At 40.8% G+C, this 18,086-nt stretch overlaps 1 protein-coding gene across 2 annotated transcripts in view; it reads left to right on the top strand.

Moving 5' to 3' along the window:
• Positions 1-18,086, top strand: part of DLG2 (discs large MAGUK scaffold protein 2) — a 783,758-nt gene that overhangs the window by 622,588 nt on the left and 143,084 nt on the right. For both annotated transcript variants that reach the window (XM_024763574.1, XM_024763575.1), the window contains one exon: positions 17,576-17,690. In XM_024763574.1, coding sequence (XP_024619342.1) covers positions 17,576-17,690 — 115 coding nt within the window. The remainder of the gene's footprint in view (positions 1-17,575; positions 17,691-18,086) is intronic.

The raw sequence follows: 18,086 nt of genomic DNA, 5'->3' as shown, positions 1-18,086 counted from the left end.
CCCGTGCTCCTCAACAAGAGAAGCCACCGCAGTGAGAAGCCTGTGCACCACAATGAAGAGTAGCCCCCGCTCGCTGCAACTAGAGAATGCCTGCCGCATGCAGCAACAAAGACCCAACACAGCCAAAAATAAATAAATAAATTTATTTATTTAAAAAAAAATTTAATAGAGTTGAACATAAATTTTGAGCTTCCTTTTAAACCTGGCAGTTTGAATACCTGCATATATTTCTGTTCCTTTCCAAAATTCCATCAAAGTAACAAGTAATTTAAACAGGTATAAATCTGTGAGATAAAAAAAGAAGTAGTCTTGACAACACATGTAAGAAATATGAACAAGATTTTGGAAGCTGGAAAGATGGGTTAGTGAAAAATGACTTAGCAGAGCTAGAAAAGCATGAATTCAAGTCCCTATAGGAGAGGAGTGTGAGATAACAGAAAAAAATGTGTACTGGTCTCTGCTCCCAGTTCCTGGCACAGAGCTCCTAAACCCTTATAATTTCCTAAGTGCTAAGAATACTGGGAGCATCTCTTGTTCTAATATTGGTCTTTGACCTCTGTTCCTGACCTAGAGCTCCATGAAACCCTTATAATTTCCTGGGTGAAAGGAGTCTCTTTTGTTCTAATGAGGTGACTCTGGGTGGGCTCCCAGATGGCTCCTGGATGAAGGCTGGTTACCAGGAAGAACCAGCCGTGAGTAGAAGCTTGGAATTTTCAGCCCCACCCACCTTTCTTTTGAGAAAAGGTAAGGGCTGAAAATGGAGTTAATGACCCATCATGCTTTTGTGATGAAGCTTCCATAAAATCCCAAAAGAACGGGGTTTGGAGAGCTTCCGGGTTGGTGAACACATGGAGGTGCTAGGAGAGTGGCTCGTCTAGAGAAAGTATGGAAGCCCCACACCCCTTCCCACGTAGCTTTCTGTACTCATCTCTTCCATCTAGATGTTCAGCTGTATCTTTTATCATATCCTTTTATAATAAATGGTAAAAGTTGGGAAAATGTTTCTCTGAGTTCTCTGAGCCACTCTAGCAAATTAATTGAACCTGAGGAAGGAGTCCTTGGACCCTCCAATCATAGCCAATTGGTCAAAACCAGTTTCTGTGTAAAAGGTGTTCTATTCACACCTTCTTGTGTCCTGATGAATCCGGAAGGGGCCGGCTAGGACCTGCTGGCCTGTTGCAGTTCTCTGTGGGCCAGAGTGGGTTTGCGAGTTTACGTAGATCTGTTAATTCATTCTAAAGTAGGGCGAACGTAACTAGATTGTATTAAAAAGGGTAGTTTCTTGGATTGATCCATAGAGACCAGCTCTGTTTGAGTTTACATAAAAAGGAAAGTTGTTCGAGTGCATTGATTTCTGTTTCTTGAATTGGAAGCATAAAAATTCCACCCCAAAGCAAGTCCCACAGATATTTTCCAGGCCCAGACTAAAGGAGATAGAGAATAAATTTGCCAGTAAATGCTAATTGAAAGAAATTTGCCAGTAAATACTTACCATGTGACTGCGCTGAAGCAACCACCAGAATTGGACTTCAGTCATCCTACATCTTCCAAATTTTTAGCCTTTCACTGTGCAAGCTGCAAATAATTGACACCGGGCTGAGTCAGCTTTCTGATCCTCACCCTCACGGTTCAGCTGAGAGTCTAATTATAAGAGTTACTCCTACATCTCCAGAGGCAGCAGCCTTGGGATTTCTTCTTAAATTATTAATCAAGAGGAAGATAAATTTGCCTGATTCAGTTCTACAGGGATCAGTTTTCCCATAGCATACTTTTATTTATTTGTGCATAAAAGTCACTTTCAATGGTTACTTCCTTTTATTATTTTCTCATTTTTCCATAGGTCTAGAGGATAGAATGATCAGCTTAGTATGTGTTTCACACAACTGTCTCACTGTAGTTGCAGCACAGTCTTTATCTATAACAGTTCCATAGACCCAGGAAAGTATATCATTTATATAAAATTACTTCGCTTGTTAAAGATGTTACCTCCCTATACTCCCAGTCAGTGGCATTAAGAAAGTCTGGCACGAGAACACTGAGCTGTAATCATGCCCCCTCAAAATTAGTGTGCCAGTATGAACTCTATGTCATTTTCTTTGCCTCTCTCAAGGGCATCTCCTCTTCTGTTCTCAGTCAGTTGCTCCAGCTAAAACCCTGGACACTTCCACTTTCTTTCTTTCTTTCTTTTTTTTTTGCGGTACACCGGCCTCTCACCACCGCGGCCTCTCCCGCTGCGGAGCACAGGCTCTGGACGCACAGGCCCAGGGGCCATGGCTCACGGGCCCAGCCGCTCCGCGGCATGCGGGATCCTCCCGGTTCGGGGCACGAACCCGCGTCCCCTGCACCGGCTGGCGGACTCTCAACCACTGTGCCACCCGGGAAGCCCTCTTTTTTATATGCCACATTGAGTTAAGCAGCCAAGCCTCTTCTTTACACCTCCCAAATGTCTGTCCCCTCTTCTCCACTCCCACTATCCTCACCATCTCTCACCTGGACCATTGAAATAGGCCTCTAAATGACCTCCAGGATTCTGATCTCTCTACCGTCACTGTCCCATCTCTTCATCAGAACGCTGCTGGCTAAGTGACAAATATATCCCTTAAGCCACCCAGTGGTTCCATATTATCTTTGTTTTAGAGTTCCCATTTCTTAGCAAACAATATTATGCAGAGGACAGTTTAGGGTAACACTTTGTCCTTTCTTAAGTAACAATTTCAATTTCCTATACACCCAGGGAGACCTTCACTTTCTCATAGATATTTTGCCAAAAATCAGGGGAACAATTTTATAGGAAAAAAATAGTGAAATAAGCAAAACAATTTTTTTCTGCACTGTAAAAATAACTGAACTGAGGATGAAATTGTTACCATAAATTGGTAACAATTGAAGTTCTGTTCAGCTCCTGTTTGTGTGTTTGGGGGCTGTGGGTAATTTCCCATTATGTGATTTTTCTGGTTGCGTGCCATAAAATACTTATAATAAATAGAAACACACATAGCATCTCAAGAAGTTAAAGGTAATCAGGATTGGAGACGAATCTAGCTAGGTGGTTTTAGGATTCAGAAATAGATAATTATGATGAGAAAGAAGTGGAGGATAAATAGTTCTCTCAATCCATATCTTTGGCGATTCTTCCTTTTACCTCGGTTGGAAAATGAAAATTCTTTTAGTGGGAGAGTCATGGAGGGATAGAACATATTTATCAAAGTTTCAACATTTTCAAAATGGCTAGATCACTTTTTTTACCAGGATGAAGGAGGAATAGTCACACCAGCAGCTCCACTCCGTCAGTTATCAAACATTTCTCAGGCATCTACCGTGTGCCTCACAAATAATAAGCAAGTCTTTACAGATAATTAGTTTCATGTATGTGAAGTACTGCAAAGGAGTAATATCAGTTGCATGTGAAGGACCTATCATAGGTCAGCGAGCTGTCTGAGGACATGATGTTGAAGACAGATGGGAAAGATAAGAAGCCAGATGGAGACCGATAGGAAAGGTGTTCCAGGCAGAAGGAACAGCATGGAAGAGAATGGAACTGAGGAAATCTCGAAAGCTAGAATCTGAAGAAACCAAAAAAGAGGGGACGTTAAGAAAAAGATGAGCTGGGGAGTTAAGCAGGGACCTTCTTGCCTTTATTAAGAATTGTAGACAGTATTCAAACTAGAAGCTAGAGCTAGTTGTGGAATTGCCGTCACTGTGGAAATCAATGTAGACATTAGATAGCAGTAATGAAAAGTCTTTGTGTGCAGAGACCACATTTTAATTATCTTATCACTGGTGTCTAGCACAGAGCCTCGCCATGGTTGATGCTAAGGAAATGTTTGCTGACCGAACAGTAGCATTTGAGCAGCATAGCACTTTCATGCCTATTACCTCAGTGAAGTTTCAAATTGCTGCTAGGTCTAGGTGTACTATACCTGTTCTACTATGAGCAAACCAGGGCTCAGAGCGACACATGCAGGGGTGCCCAGGGGCAGGAGCAGGAGGAACCAGGCCCTGTCATTCCCTGCCCACTGTACTAGTGAGGAGGACTGACATGATGTTGCCAGCTTTTTAACTTTATTCAATTAGGATGTTAAATCTTTTTAAATAATCAATTTAAATGTTTCTGTTATGAACAGTTTTAAGCATATGCAAAATTAGAATTTTACAAAGAATGCTCATGTACTTCTCACCCATATTCAATAATGGTCAAGTTTGCCAATTTGCATCATATAGCACCTAAAGTATTTTCTTTGCTGATGTATTTTAAAACAAATCCAACATTTATCTCTTTTCATCCCTACAGTATTCAGAAACTATAAAGAAAAAAGAGAGAACATGTTCTTATATTACCACAATGCTATTATCACACCCAACAGAATTTAAAATAATTCTTGGTATGATCTAATACGCAGTTTATAATGACTTAAATTTTTCTTTTTCTTAATCAGGATCCAAACAAGCACTATATATTACATTTGGTGGTTATGCCTCTTAAGTATAAAAAGGACATTTTAACAACAAAAAAGTAAGAAAGAAATACTTTTAAAGACAAAAAACCCCACAGTCTATTATGTAAGTTTAGATTTATGAAGTGCTCCTACCCTCAACCTTATTTTTCATGTGGTGACATGGCCCTGCTCTCTGCAGCCGCTCCTGGGAATCCATGCCCGAAATCGTTGCAGATTCTGCAGTATCGGAGGCAGGGCTGATTGCTGTCTCTCCTGAGCATCTCCTGCCTCCCCACAACCCTGTAAGTGCTCCTTAGACAGAGGGCAGCAAGTGAACCTGGCAGTCAGCCCCAAGTCTGGTGAACCTGCACCAACAGGAGCCATGGTTTGCAGTTGACTTCGAGTCTTAAACCCAGAATCACAGTAATGACATATTGAGAAACTTCCGTTTGGGAAGTGTATCGGGGAGCGAACAAAGCCTTTTCGTTTTGATCTTACCAGCCTGCCTTATAGAATTCACTATAGGTATGAATGTATACCCGTATCAGAAATTGGTTATTAACTGGTTACTTAGGGTGACCAAGCCAGATAGCCACGGACCTGTACATGTCAGGAGCAAAAGAGGGAATAGCACTGTCGCTTGCAGGGCAAAGTGTAGTATCAGTGTAGTGAAAAAAGCTGGTTGAGGCTGGAACTAGACTTGGATTCAAATCCCAGCTGTGCTGTGTGACCTTGGGTGAATTGTCTAGCCTCTCTAAGCCTCCATTTTCTCTTAGTGTTCTTCCTGTTGTGCTTCTATTTATCTAGGAATGGTGGGTTATCCTCCAAAATAATATGTATATGTATTTCTCAAGATGCTATTAAAGGATAAATCTGATAGGAATGTTGTGGAAGCAAGACAGATATTTGTACTCCTTATGTCATATCCAGGGGGTCTGCCAACCTGCCTACCTCTAGAGCCAGACTGCTTTATCTTCTTTCTCTGCCCTGGTCTATAATTAGGCAAGAATATCATCCTTTTCACTGGGCAAGATCTAACTGATTATTACTGCAGAAGAACACAGGAAGCTTGAACATTATTATGTTAGCTTCTAGCTCCATGATTTTAATACAAAAGAAGGAACAGGACAAATCCAGCAAAGATTTAACATTTGTATTTGCCAAGGAAGCCTTTCTTATCTGGTTGGATGTAGTCTTAAGCACTTTGCCTTAAATTAGAAGGCACAGCTCCTTGATCCTTCTTCTGATGTCCCATTAGCTATGAATCACATCAATTAAACTACAGCCTGTGCATCCCAGCTCTGAGCCTTTCACCCAACCTGCCAGCAAAACCTTCAGGGAGAATTGCCATTGTCAGCTAGGCCCTAATGATATCAGAAGTTTCCATTTTCCCCTCAGAGTTTCACATCTCCTCGCTTAAGCATGATGCCCTATGTGGCTTTATTTCCATGGCCAAGACAGAAATCAAATTTCACAGCTTTGGGGACAAATTTCAGATACTGAGGAAATACTCTAGGCAGAATGGAAATTTTTAAAAGGCTATATTGTTATGAATTGTTATCATCACTTTATATGGTATTCAGTTTATCAAACATCTTTATATCTGTTTCTTCATTTCATCCTACAACAACCTTGTGATGTAAGCAGGGTGTGAACATTATCCCCATTTTATAAATTAGGAATATAAAGCTTCAAGAGACCTTAGTCTTTTTTCTTTTCCATTTACAAATGCTATCACATTTAATTTTCAAGCAATCTGATGAGGCTGGTGGTGTTTTTCTGTTGTACATATGAGAAAACCAGGTATTTTCTGGGTTGAATAACTTGCACAAAATCCACCCTGTAAAACTTAAGATTTAAAGTTGAAACCTGTTTATTTCAGAGCTTTAAAAATAAAAAAATTACACCAGGCTACTCCCAGTTGCCTGAAGACACAGGCTTTGCCAAATTTAGAAAGTTTCTGTGCTGACTCCACTTTGCAATAATCCTGATAATCAAAGAAAATCTGCCTTTATGAATCCATAAAACAAAGCTGGCATGAAGCCAAATTGAAATTTGGTGTATCTGATTTTCAGAGTTACACACGTATTGTACAAAATAGCTGGTTGGGGATTCAGACTGTTGTTTGTCTATAAAACTTACTTCATCTCACACGTTAAAGAATTCCTGAGCATTTCCTGAAACCTCTTTAAAGGGTCTCCAGCCAGGATGTGCAAAAACTTGTTCTAGTCAAAACAAATGACCCCAATTCTACTGAGAAAGAGAGAGAGAAACAACATGTCTTATTTCAGTATATTATTAAAAATTATTCTAAAAGGTCTGATCTACAATGTAGTAGATTTAGCAAACAAAGGGATCATTTTTTTCCCCTGAAATCTTTATTTAGCTTGCCCAATTTAGCAAACATTTATATTAGCATTTACTAATTGTTAACTATGTGTCACACTCTGTTTCAAACATTGGGGATACAGAAAAAGCATGACAATGTCTTGCCCTCATGGCGTCTGTAACTAAGTTCTTAATGCTCAGTGCTGGAGATCTCTTACTTTGTGGAGTTCAGAAAAGATAACAGACTCACCCTATTGTCTAGGTTTCCCAGTTATAGTTGGATTCTAGGGAATTTAGTTTTGAATCTGTTTATCTCTTTCTCTTCGTCTCCCTGTCTCCCTGTCTCTCTCTGTGTGTCACACACAGCGCGCACGTGCACACACACACATGCACACACACACATGTACACACACACAGTAGTTTGGATAAGGAGTAAGCCAAACATCTGTAAATCTTCGGCAGTGGAAAATTCCATGTCACCACTTTAACACAGAAGCAGGATGGCAACCTGAGAGGTAAGTCAGCAGTTGGGGTAAAAGGCTAATTAAATCCTTAGGCAGAATTGTGGAGATCCACAGGCTGAAAATCCTTCCAGTGGCCAGAGGTTAGCTCTCTTGATGGCAGGTGGGCATGCCAATACACATATGGGAGGGAAGCTAGTCTTCTATAGCAGTCTATAAAAACAGCAGCCCTTCCCAGCATGACTACCTGAAAAACAGCCGGAGTCTGAAAGCTCTAAAGCTGTCTCTAAAGTTTGATGTAACATGGTGGGGCCTCTTTTTTTTTTTTTTTTTTTTAATTTATTTTATTTTATTTATTTTTTTGGCTGCGTTGGGTCTTCGTTGCTGCGCACGGGCTTTCTCTAATTGCGGCAAGTGGGGGCTACTCTTCACTGTGGTGCGCAGGCTTCTCATAAAGGTGGCTTCTCTTGTTGCAGAGCATGGGCTCTAGCCATGCACGCTTCGGTAGTTGTGGCACACAGGCTCAGTAGTTGTGGCTTATGGGCCCTAGAGTGCAGGCTCAGTAGTTGTGGCACACGGGCTTAGTTGCTCCACGGCATGTGGGTCTTCCCAGACCAGGGCTTGAACTTGTGTCCCCTGCATTGGCAGGCGGATTCTTAACTACTGCGCCACCAGGGAAGTCTGCATGGTGGGGCCTCTTCTGTGCCTGTCTGACTGTGAAGTTTCGGGGCAAAGAAAAAAGAAGAGGTGATGAAATGGGAACTTTTGATTCTTTTCTGAGCCCCAAGTAAATAGAATTATTTTTGTATCATTCATTATACAAAAGAATTTTGACGCAGTATTGCTTCTTGGGCTTGAGACATAACCAGTATTCTATGGCCATCCTCCTATACATGTCTATTTGGTTAAGAGTCTAGTGGAGAATAACATGTCTCATATTTTTCTGAAGAATGTACTTTTCAGTATGGTCTCACAGTTTTTAATTTTTAAAGTACAATTGTCTATAATCTTTTGCAAAAACAAAGAGTAGTGGAGAAAGAGCAGTAATATATATGTTTGGAATTTTCTAGTTTTAAGCACTTTTATTTATCATATTACATTGATTATAAGGCTAACATTTTCCCCCTTTTACACCCATACATGTCAGCTTGTGAAATCTGAGTGAGTCTTGAGTCCACCCTCTCCAAAAACAGGACTATTATTATTATTATTTTTTTTTTTTTTGCGGTACACGAGCCTCTCACTGTTGTGGCCTCTCCTGCTCAGTAGTTGTGGCTTATGGGCCCTAGAGTGCAGGCTCAGTAGTTGTGGCACACGGGCTTAGTTGCTCCACGGCATGTGGGTCTTCCCAGACCAGGGCTTGAACTTGTGTCCCCTGCATTGGCAGGCGGATTCTTAACTACTGCGCCACCAGGGAAGTCTGCATGGTGGGGCCTCTTCTGTGCCTGTCTGACTGTGAAGTTTCGGGGCAAAGAAAAAAGAAGAGGTGATGAAATGGGAACTTTTGATTCTTTTCTGAGCCCCAAGTAAATAGAATTATTTTTGTATCATTCATTATACAAAAGAATTTTGACGCAGTATTGCTTCTTGGGCTTGAGACATAACCAGTATTCTATGGCCATCCTCCTATACATGTCTATTTGGTTAAGAGTCTAGTGGAGAATAACATGTCTCATATTTTTCTGAAGAATGTACTTTTCAGTATGGTCTCACAGTTTTTAATTTTTAAAGTACAATTGTCTATAATCTTTTGCAAAAACAAAGAGTAGTGGAGAAAGAGCAGTAATATATATGTTTGGAATTTTCTAGTTTTAAGCACTTTTATTTATCATATTACATTGATTATAAGGCTAACATTTTCCCCCTTTTACACCCATACATGTCAGCTTGTGAAATCTGAGTGAGTCTTGAGTCCACCCTCTCCAAAAACAGGACTATTATTATTATTATTTTTTTTTTTTTTGCGGTACACGAGCCTCTCACTGTTGTGGCCTCTCCCACCGCGGAGCACAGGCTCCGGACGCGCAGGCTCAGCGGCCATGGCTCATGGGCCCAGCCGCTCTGCGGCATGTGGGATCTTCCTGGACTAGGGCATGAACCCGTGTCCCCTGCATCGGCAGGCGGACTCCCAACCACTGCGCCACCAGGGAAGCCCAGGACTATTATTAATTGGCACTGCTTTTTGAAATCAATACTGCTTAAAAAGATGAAAATGAAGTACATTGTATTAGGTATTCAGAACAACTTTGTATAGGTGCAGAGAAGATTTCCCCATTTTATAAAGGAGTAAACAGCATCTCTGAGAGGTTGAGGAATTTTCCCAACATCACTCAGAGCCAAGACTCAAATCCAGAACTTTGATTCCAGGGTACGGCTTTGAGACCCTAGTTGCTCTTCTCACTCTACCAGTAACCGTACAGTCTTTCACAAAGATTTAACCTGCCTCAGTTTCTCCATTGTAACATGTATTTGACTGTATTGGCTTCTTCGAAGGTATCTCATTACTGTTTAGAAAGTGCTTGATACACATATAGGAGCGGAAATCTAAGTGGCAGATGCTCTTTTTATACTCACCCCAAAGAACCAGGAAATTAAAGGCTATGTACGAGCCTGTGTATGAGCTCCTTAAGGCAAAGAACTGCCCAGTGGATTCAGTATCCCTAGCAATTAGCATTGTGCTTGGCATGTAATAAACCCTGAAGAAATGTTTGCTGAATAAATGAAGGAAGGTATTTCCCCCAAAGAAATGGAAACATTTACAATTGCTCACCTGTATCTCATTGCTGGAACAGTGAGCAGGTGCTATGCTAATAATAGGTATAAACTATTCTACCTGGCCCTGGTGACAACAGCGGTCATGTCCAGGTAAACAATATTGTGATTCCAATAGACTGCACACCATTGATATTTGCCCCAACCCTATTGGAAGGTGCCCCAAAGCTCAGGCTTCCTTAGCTTATAAGCCACCAAGAACTTCTAGCTCAGGTTTGTCTAGTAAAAGCATCACTTCTTGGGTGAGCAGCAGGTGATCTCTTCAGACTGCTTCCCCTGGAGTGTGGAAGTGGATAACTTGGCAGGAAAGCAGCCTGTTCTGCTTGGATGTACAGAATCCTGCTTACAGCCCAGTGATTTACCAGTTGTTGTTAAAGCTGCACACATATCCGGAATGAACAAATAGGAATAGAATGCTACTGTCCCCATTAGTGTGACTAAGGACTGGATATGCATTTGTCTTAAGAGGGGCCATCACAGTAACAACAGAAACAACTATCTTACATTTACAAAATGCTTCATGTCAAATCTCATTTTGATTCTCACACCACTTTGTGAGAGGAATCTCACAGTTGACAGATGAGCAAACTGAAGCTCAGAAACTTTCCATGGCCGTGTTGGTAGTAAATGACAGGATTGAGGTTTAAAGCTGGCCTCCCAGCCCCAAGTTCCCTGTCCTACTCTGCTCACTGCTTCCTCTGGTAGCTGACAATCATGAGTCAGCTGGATGAGGTCACAACTGTGGAGGGGTATGCCACTCACCAGCTCACTTCGAGGATGTCATGCCCATGGCTTCATGCTGTAGTCTAACGCAATGAGCTTATTATTTTCTTCTCTCAGGCACAAGGCTGGCATCCGAGCCTTGAAGATGTGAGCAGTTGTTCAGCTTTAATCTATGCAGATTAATCCTATTGCATTAAACAACCCCAGTCTCCTCACAGGAGTCAGTGCCTCCTTTCCTGTGTGGATGATGGGGTGAATTTGCTTCTGGGTCTCCTTGTTCACAGTTGACAAATTGTGTAGGAAGCAGGTATATGGCAGAGACCTCTCTCATGTGTAGCACATGGCATTCACACCCTTGCCCTTGCTCCATCCAAGTGTCCATCAGTAGCTAAAGCCTTGAGATGATACCGATGGATGAGGTCACTAATATTCCTGAAAAAGGCAGCAGCTTTGGTATTGGGCATCATTCTCCTGACCTCCAGATCACTGTGGATTTGTGAGAGGTCCCTGAGGAGCCATTTAGTGTTTGCCCAGTAGGTGAGTAGTTCCACACTGGTGCCAGGTGTCCCCAAGTACGGCCATCATTGCTCTTTGGCCTGGGAGACATCAGTTCATAACAGGCAGAGTAAGGCTGTATTAGGGGGTACTGGGAGCAGACACAGCTTTCCATTTTACCTGGTACAGAAAGGGTTTATGACTTCTGCAAGCAGTGAACAAGAATAGGTGTTGAATTACATGTGAAAATTAACAGGAGGAATTGTCAGTAATTACCAAGAGCCAACCCTTTAGGTCCATCAGCTCTCTCTTGTAACCTTCCCAGCATGTCTTGAAGTAGGTACAGTTATTATTCCTGTTCTACTTATGAGGAAATTGAGCCCAACTTTCACAGTAATGGACAGCTAATAAATGGCAGAGCCAGGATTCTGACCATATCTACATAATCCAAATCTTCTACCCTGTCTACCATCATTATTCATCATGTCTAAGTGAAAGCAAATGATGTAATTCTAATATGAATATGTCTAGTCAGGAACAACTAGATTTCGATACCCAAGAATGTGACATTTAAAAAAATATGGCTTATCATTTATAGAGGGGAAAAAAGAACTAACCAGAGGTAATATTTCTTTTTTTTTCCAGTGGGTTTGTACTTTTAAAAATTGAAGTGTAGTTGATTTACAGTGTTGGGTTAATTTCTGCTGTACAGCAAACTGATTCAGTTATACGTATATACATTCTTTTTTTTATATTCTTTTCCATTATTGTTTAGCGCAAGATATTGAATATAGTTCCCCATGCTGTATGTTAGGACCTTGTTGTTTATCCCTTCTATCCCTATATAAAAGCTTATGTCTACTGACCTCAACCTCCCACTCCATTCCTCCCCTAACCTTCTCCCCCTTGGCAACCACAAGTCTGTTCTCTGTCTGTGAGTCAGTTTCTTTTCATTTGTGTCATATTTTAGATTCCACATATAAGTGATATATGGTATTTGTCTTTCTCTTTCTGACTTACTTAGTATGATAATCTCTAGTTGCATCCATGTTGCTGCAAACGGCATTATTTCATTCTTTTTATGGCTGACTAGTATTCCATTGTATATATGTACCACATCTTCTTTATCCATTCATCTGTTGATGGACATTTAGGTTGTTTCCATGTCTTGGCTATTGTGAATAGTGCTGCTATGAACATACAGGTGCATGTATCTTTTTGAATTAGAGTTTTGTCCAGATATATGCCCAGGAGTGGGATTGCTGGATCATATGGCAATTCTTTTTCTAATTAATTAATTAACTTTTTTATTTATTTTTGGCTGTGCTAGGTCTTCGTTGCTGTGCATGGGCTTTCTCTAGTTGCGGTGAGCGGGGGCTACTCTTTGTTGTGGTGTGTGGGCTTCTCACTGCAGTGGCTTCTCTTGTGGAGCACAGGCTCTAGGCACGCGGGCTTCAGTAGTTGCGGTGTGCAGGCTCAGTAGTTGTGGCTTGCGGGCTCTAGAGTGCAGGCTCAGTAGTTGTGGCGCACGGGCTTAGTTGCTTCTCAGCATGTGGAATCTTCCTGGACCAGAGCTCGAACCCTTGTCCCCTGCATTGGCAGGCGGATTCTTAACCACTGCGCCACGAGGGAAGTCCTGGCAATTCTATTTTTAATTTTTTTGAGGAACCTCCATACTGTTTTCCATAGTGGCTTAAGGTCCTGCTTCTTTAATGCAGTTTCCCACCTCAGCATTATCCTGCTTAATTTCCTTGTCAGTGTCCCATTCAAGAAGTAAACTCCTTTAGGTTCTTTTTCAAAACTATATGCCATGCACCTAGTACAATCCCATGTGTAGGGAAGGAGGAATGATAGACCTTGAGGTTGGAGAAGCAGAGATGAGTGAGGCATATCCACTCTCTAAGGAGTTTATGGGACAATAAAGGAGACGACCAGCATGCACATAATACAGTAGGTGAAAGGAAGGAGAGTGAGATTTTAGGAGGGAGGGGTAGAGAATTGAGGAGGCCTTAGGTTCTAAGGGAAGATTGTGGTGTTTTAATAGGTACTAAGATGTGATGGAGACAGACTAACCTCACAGAGATCCAGGGTTGAATGCTAGCTCCATGTCCAATGAGCTCTGTTACCTAGAAGCTTTGTGACTTTGGTGAAGTTAGTTAACCTCTCTGAACCTGTTTCCTCATCTCTAAAATAATATGCTTACCTCAGAGCTTTGTTAGGAGAAATAACATAATTTTTAAGTATGTAGCACAGAAAGTAGTCTATTGCAGGTGCACAGTTCAGTAAACGTGAATTTTCCTTTAGAATATATAAAGATTGAGCACTTTAAAATCTCATTAGAATGTTCTCCTGAGTGTTAGGAATTTATTGGAAAATATCCCAAAGGGGAGGGCATGGATGTGAATGGAACATTTGGGGAAAGAAGAGGGAATTAAGATTAAATGGATGTGGTAGTGTTAGATTTTTAACTTGTTGAAAATGTAGTTTTCAATACTATTGTAAAGCATAAAGAAGACATACTTCACAATTTATGTATCTACTTTCTTGTTTATTTCTAGAGCATTTCTAACTTTAAACTTGTTTAACTATGAGAGGCTGGAGACATAGCCCCTCTCCTCTGTCTCTGTCTCTCACACATGCATACACACACACCATTTATATTCGTAAACTCAGATCTTATTGTTTTTGCTTTGATGAAATTACTTGTAAACCTTTATTTTTCAAAAAGGAGCAAAGAGGGATAAACACTTTTGAATACAAGATTTGTGTTTAACATGATCGTCAAAGTGGAGAAGTTGAGAACAAGATGGATGCCAGTTAAGACAAATACAATACAATACAATACAATACAACACACAACATAATGCCTCCCCATCCACAGTGGAGAATGTAAACACCATAGAATACGATGCAGAATAAACATTTCAAAAGGATGGTAGAAAACATTTTGGGGATCTAATGAGCCATACAGTAAGGAGAACACAGGAAGAGCCTAATAAAGTGCTGATGGCATACAAGTTAAGTATCAGAGAACTGTTTCCAAAATGTATGACATGGCTGAGATGGGGAGAGCATAGAGACTGCCAAGAGAATAGTAAAAATAACAGTGGGATTTGGGAGTGGCCATAATTAGACAGGAGTAAAGCCTTGAAATTAGGCAGAATAATTAGCCTTGAAACCAAAGTCCTAGAGGAGAAGCATCTTGTCTTTCTTCATTTAAAAAAAAAACCTTAATATTGAAAACAGGCAATTTCAGTCCTACAGGCATTTTAGAACTGAATTCATTTCAGTTCCGCTCACTTCCTCATTCATTATTTATTCATTCATTCAGAAAATGTTTATTGAGCACCTGTTATTAAATGCCTCCTGCATACCAGACTCTAGGTTAGGAACAGGGAAAGGCTTGGTGCACTCAATCTAATGGGGAAAGTGAGCAACGGCGCAAATGACTGCAGTGTGGTGTGATGAGTACAGTAAAGTAGCCAAGTGACGGTATGTAGTCGAGGACTGGCACGGAATTAGGTGTTTCGGTGGGCGGGGGGAGATGGTTGGAGGTGGGAGTTCAGGTTTTTGTCATGATAATAAAGTCATCAAATGGTAAAGGGGTTGTCCTGGGAACAGATGGCAGATTGAGTGATTCTTAGGGGCGATGCATGGTGTTTAGCTAGTGACAGTGTGGAGCATGGCTCAGAAGGAACGGAGAGTTCCAGCTCTGTGTTCCAGGCTAGATTATTTTCTCCAAAAAATGCTGATGGGGGCTGTGTGACTCTGTGCAAAGCTTTGATACTCATGCTGTGGTGCTGTACAGACCTGCCATGGATGTGCTCACGTACACCAAGATCCCTGTCTGACACCAAAGGCTGTCATATGGGAATTGTTAAATAAATTATAGTCTAAACTGTGGAATGTAATTAAGGGTATTAAGAAACATGATACTTATTATTTGAGAGAGGGTAGGAAAAGATCCAAGTTACACTGTTAAAAAGGGAGGAAAAAACATTAGCATAATGTATAATTAAGATCTCATATGTGTGTGGGAGTATGTATATATTCAAATGAATTGAGAAATGTCTGCGGAAGTCCAGCACCCGCCAGCTATGTACCTATAGGCTACGCTATAGGGGAGGACAGCAGTGAGAGAGAAGAAGGGGGGATGGGGACCTCTCATTTTTTATTCTGTGTTTTTCTATATGGTTCACATTTTTACAACATCCATGGACTTCGTTTTGTAATTTAAATAAGAAATGAAATAATGCCTATGAAGCCCTGAGCACAGCATCTGCCATGTGGCTGGCAGTAATATTAATTGGATATTAATAGGATGGCAAGAAAATATGACTTGCTCAGAATGATTTAAATCTGCATATAGCTTCATATTTATGGCTGTAAATAAGTGTTTTCTCTCTCTGCTAAAATGAAATGAAATAAATATCTTAAATTATGGTTAATAGATTTTAGGTTAAATAGGTGTTCTGCTTATTTAAACATTTAGGATTTAATTATTCAAAGAGAAGTTTTGAACAGGAAGTCTTCCAAATCTAGGTAATATCAGACTTCGCCTAAGCACCAGAAATTTCCTGTCAGTTAGGGTTGTCTGTAGAGCACTAAACTTTAAAAATATTTAACATTCAGAATTCATTGTTGTCTATCATTGAAAACTAAGGTCAAATCATTTTCTTTATGAAATTCCATGCCACAACAGCCAACAGATATTCAGTAAATTGAATTTAAATTTAATTTTGTGGAACTTTTTATTATAAAAAATTTGCAGTACACTGTACGTAGATCATCTTGTATTATATTCATTTAGTCATTCCTGTTTCTGTGAAAAGTTACGGATAAATTGAATTGAAAATCACATTATTTTCTGAAATGTACTGAGGACCTCTGTGAAAATTCTTCATGCTTTAAATTCTCCGAAAGCAAGACACAGTTGTGCCAGGGAGGTGACAGACCAAGTTGGGATCAAGAACACGGAAACTTCAAAAGCCATTTCTTTTTCTATGCTCATTGTTTTACGGAGTGTCTTAAAACCTATTTTTCTTTCTTTCTTTTTATTGGATTGATATGGTGAAAAAAGTTTTCCTGTGATGAAATAGCATATTTTAATAATTCTATTTCCTTGATTTTTTTAGACCCATATGTTTTTTCTTTGAATGTTTCTAAAATAGATTTTCTATTTTCTAACCCTGATCTCCTGAGAAGCTGATTTAAATATATTATATGTATTAGAATTGATGAAGTTTGGCATGTGATGTTTTATATTAAAGCTATAAGGCAAAGTTGAGGTATGATCCCAAGTAATCAGCTTCTAGGAGCCCCCCAGGGGGGAAAAAAACTTAGCAAAATTAAATGGCGTTTTTTTGTTTGTTTGTTTTGGTTTTTTTTGTGGTACGCGGGCCTCTCACCGCTGCGGCCTCTCCCGTCGCAGAGCACAGGCTCTGGACGCGCAGGCCCAGTGGCCATGGCCCAGGGGCCCAGCCACTCCGCGGCATGTGGGTTTCCCCCGGACCGGGGCACGAACCCATGTCCCTCGCTTCGGCAGGCGGACTCCCAACCACTGCGCCACCAGGGAAGCCCTAAATGGCGTTTTTTACACAGTTCATCACCAAACACTTGATACTCTGGTCTATCTGGCTGAGGGTAACTAGAGACTCACCTCAGCCCCTATACTATTGGTAATCCTATGAACTTTTGGGGTTTTTTACCCTCTCATTTCTAAATTAATCCTATTATTTAGAGATAATTATAGATTCACATGCAGTTGTAAGAAGCAATACAGGGAAATCCTATGTACTCTTACCCTGTTTTTCCCAGTGGTAACATTTTAGAAATCTGTAGCATGCTATGACAAGCAGGATGTTGACATAGACATAATCCATCAAATTTATTCCAGTTTTCCCAGCTTTACTTGTAATCGTGTGTGTGTGTGTGTGTGTGTGTGTGTGTGTGTGTGTGTAGTGAGTTCTGTGTCATTTTATCACATGTGCAAGTACCTGTATCCACGACCACAGTCAAGACAGGAAACATTTCCATCACCAACAAGGATACCTTGTATAGCCCATTTATAAAAACACCCACCTCCTCCCCATGGACTTTTCACATATTGGGGATTTGGTGGTGGTATGTGTTTGAGTTACGTTTTGGGAAGTAACTGGTTTGTTCTTTCCCTCTGGCGAATGTCTTCAAATAGATAACATGAAAGTAAACCTTCTGTGTTCCTCCATTCTTGCATTGTGCATCTCCCCGTGGCTTGGCAAAGGGACCAACAGCAGGGACGAAGGGTTGCCTTGAGTGTGCAGTATTTCTAACTTGCTGAAGGCACAGAACCAAATTTGCCACCTCCGTTTCCATTCCCAGATTACGCTCGATTTGAGGCCAAAATCCATGACCTACGAGAGCAGATGATGAACCACAGCATGAGCTCCGGGTCCGGGTCCCTGCGAACCAATCAGAAACGCTCTCTCTATGTCAGGTAGGCAACAGTGTATTTCTTACTGTGATCTGTACTTGTGAGCCATCAGCTTGGGGAGACAAAGGCGACGCCTTATAGCAACGGGACACGTGTTCTTGACTCACCTACACTTGTCAATACACCACTGTAAGACCTTAAGTTTAACCATTTTGAAGAAATTTTTGAAATGTTATTAATTATGTTAAATTAGTTAAAGGCCCCTGCTTTTAACAAGTTCTTTGACCATGTTGTGATCCAGGGTAAAGTTCTTAGCATAGGTTGTAGTAAAAATAATAAGAAATATTTTCAGTTCTGATACATCTTAAATTGAATATGTGGGCCAAAGCCCTGGACATTGGCTTACCATCAGTATGGGAAGAAAATATTCTCATATTGCTTCCTGGCCTGCTTGACATC

The sequence above is a fragment of the Neophocaena asiaeorientalis genome, unplaced genomic scaffold (genome assembly GCF_003031525.2).
Source record: "Neophocaena asiaeorientalis asiaeorientalis breed wild unplaced genomic scaffold, Neophocaena_asiaeorientalis_V1.1 scaffold23, whole genome shotgun sequence".
NCBI lineage: Eukaryota > Metazoa > Chordata > Mammalia > Artiodactyla > Phocoenidae > Neophocaena > Neophocaena asiaeorientalis.
The sequence above is the reverse complement of the archived record's forward strand: the minus strand, read 5'-3'. Positions and strand labels throughout refer to the sequence as shown.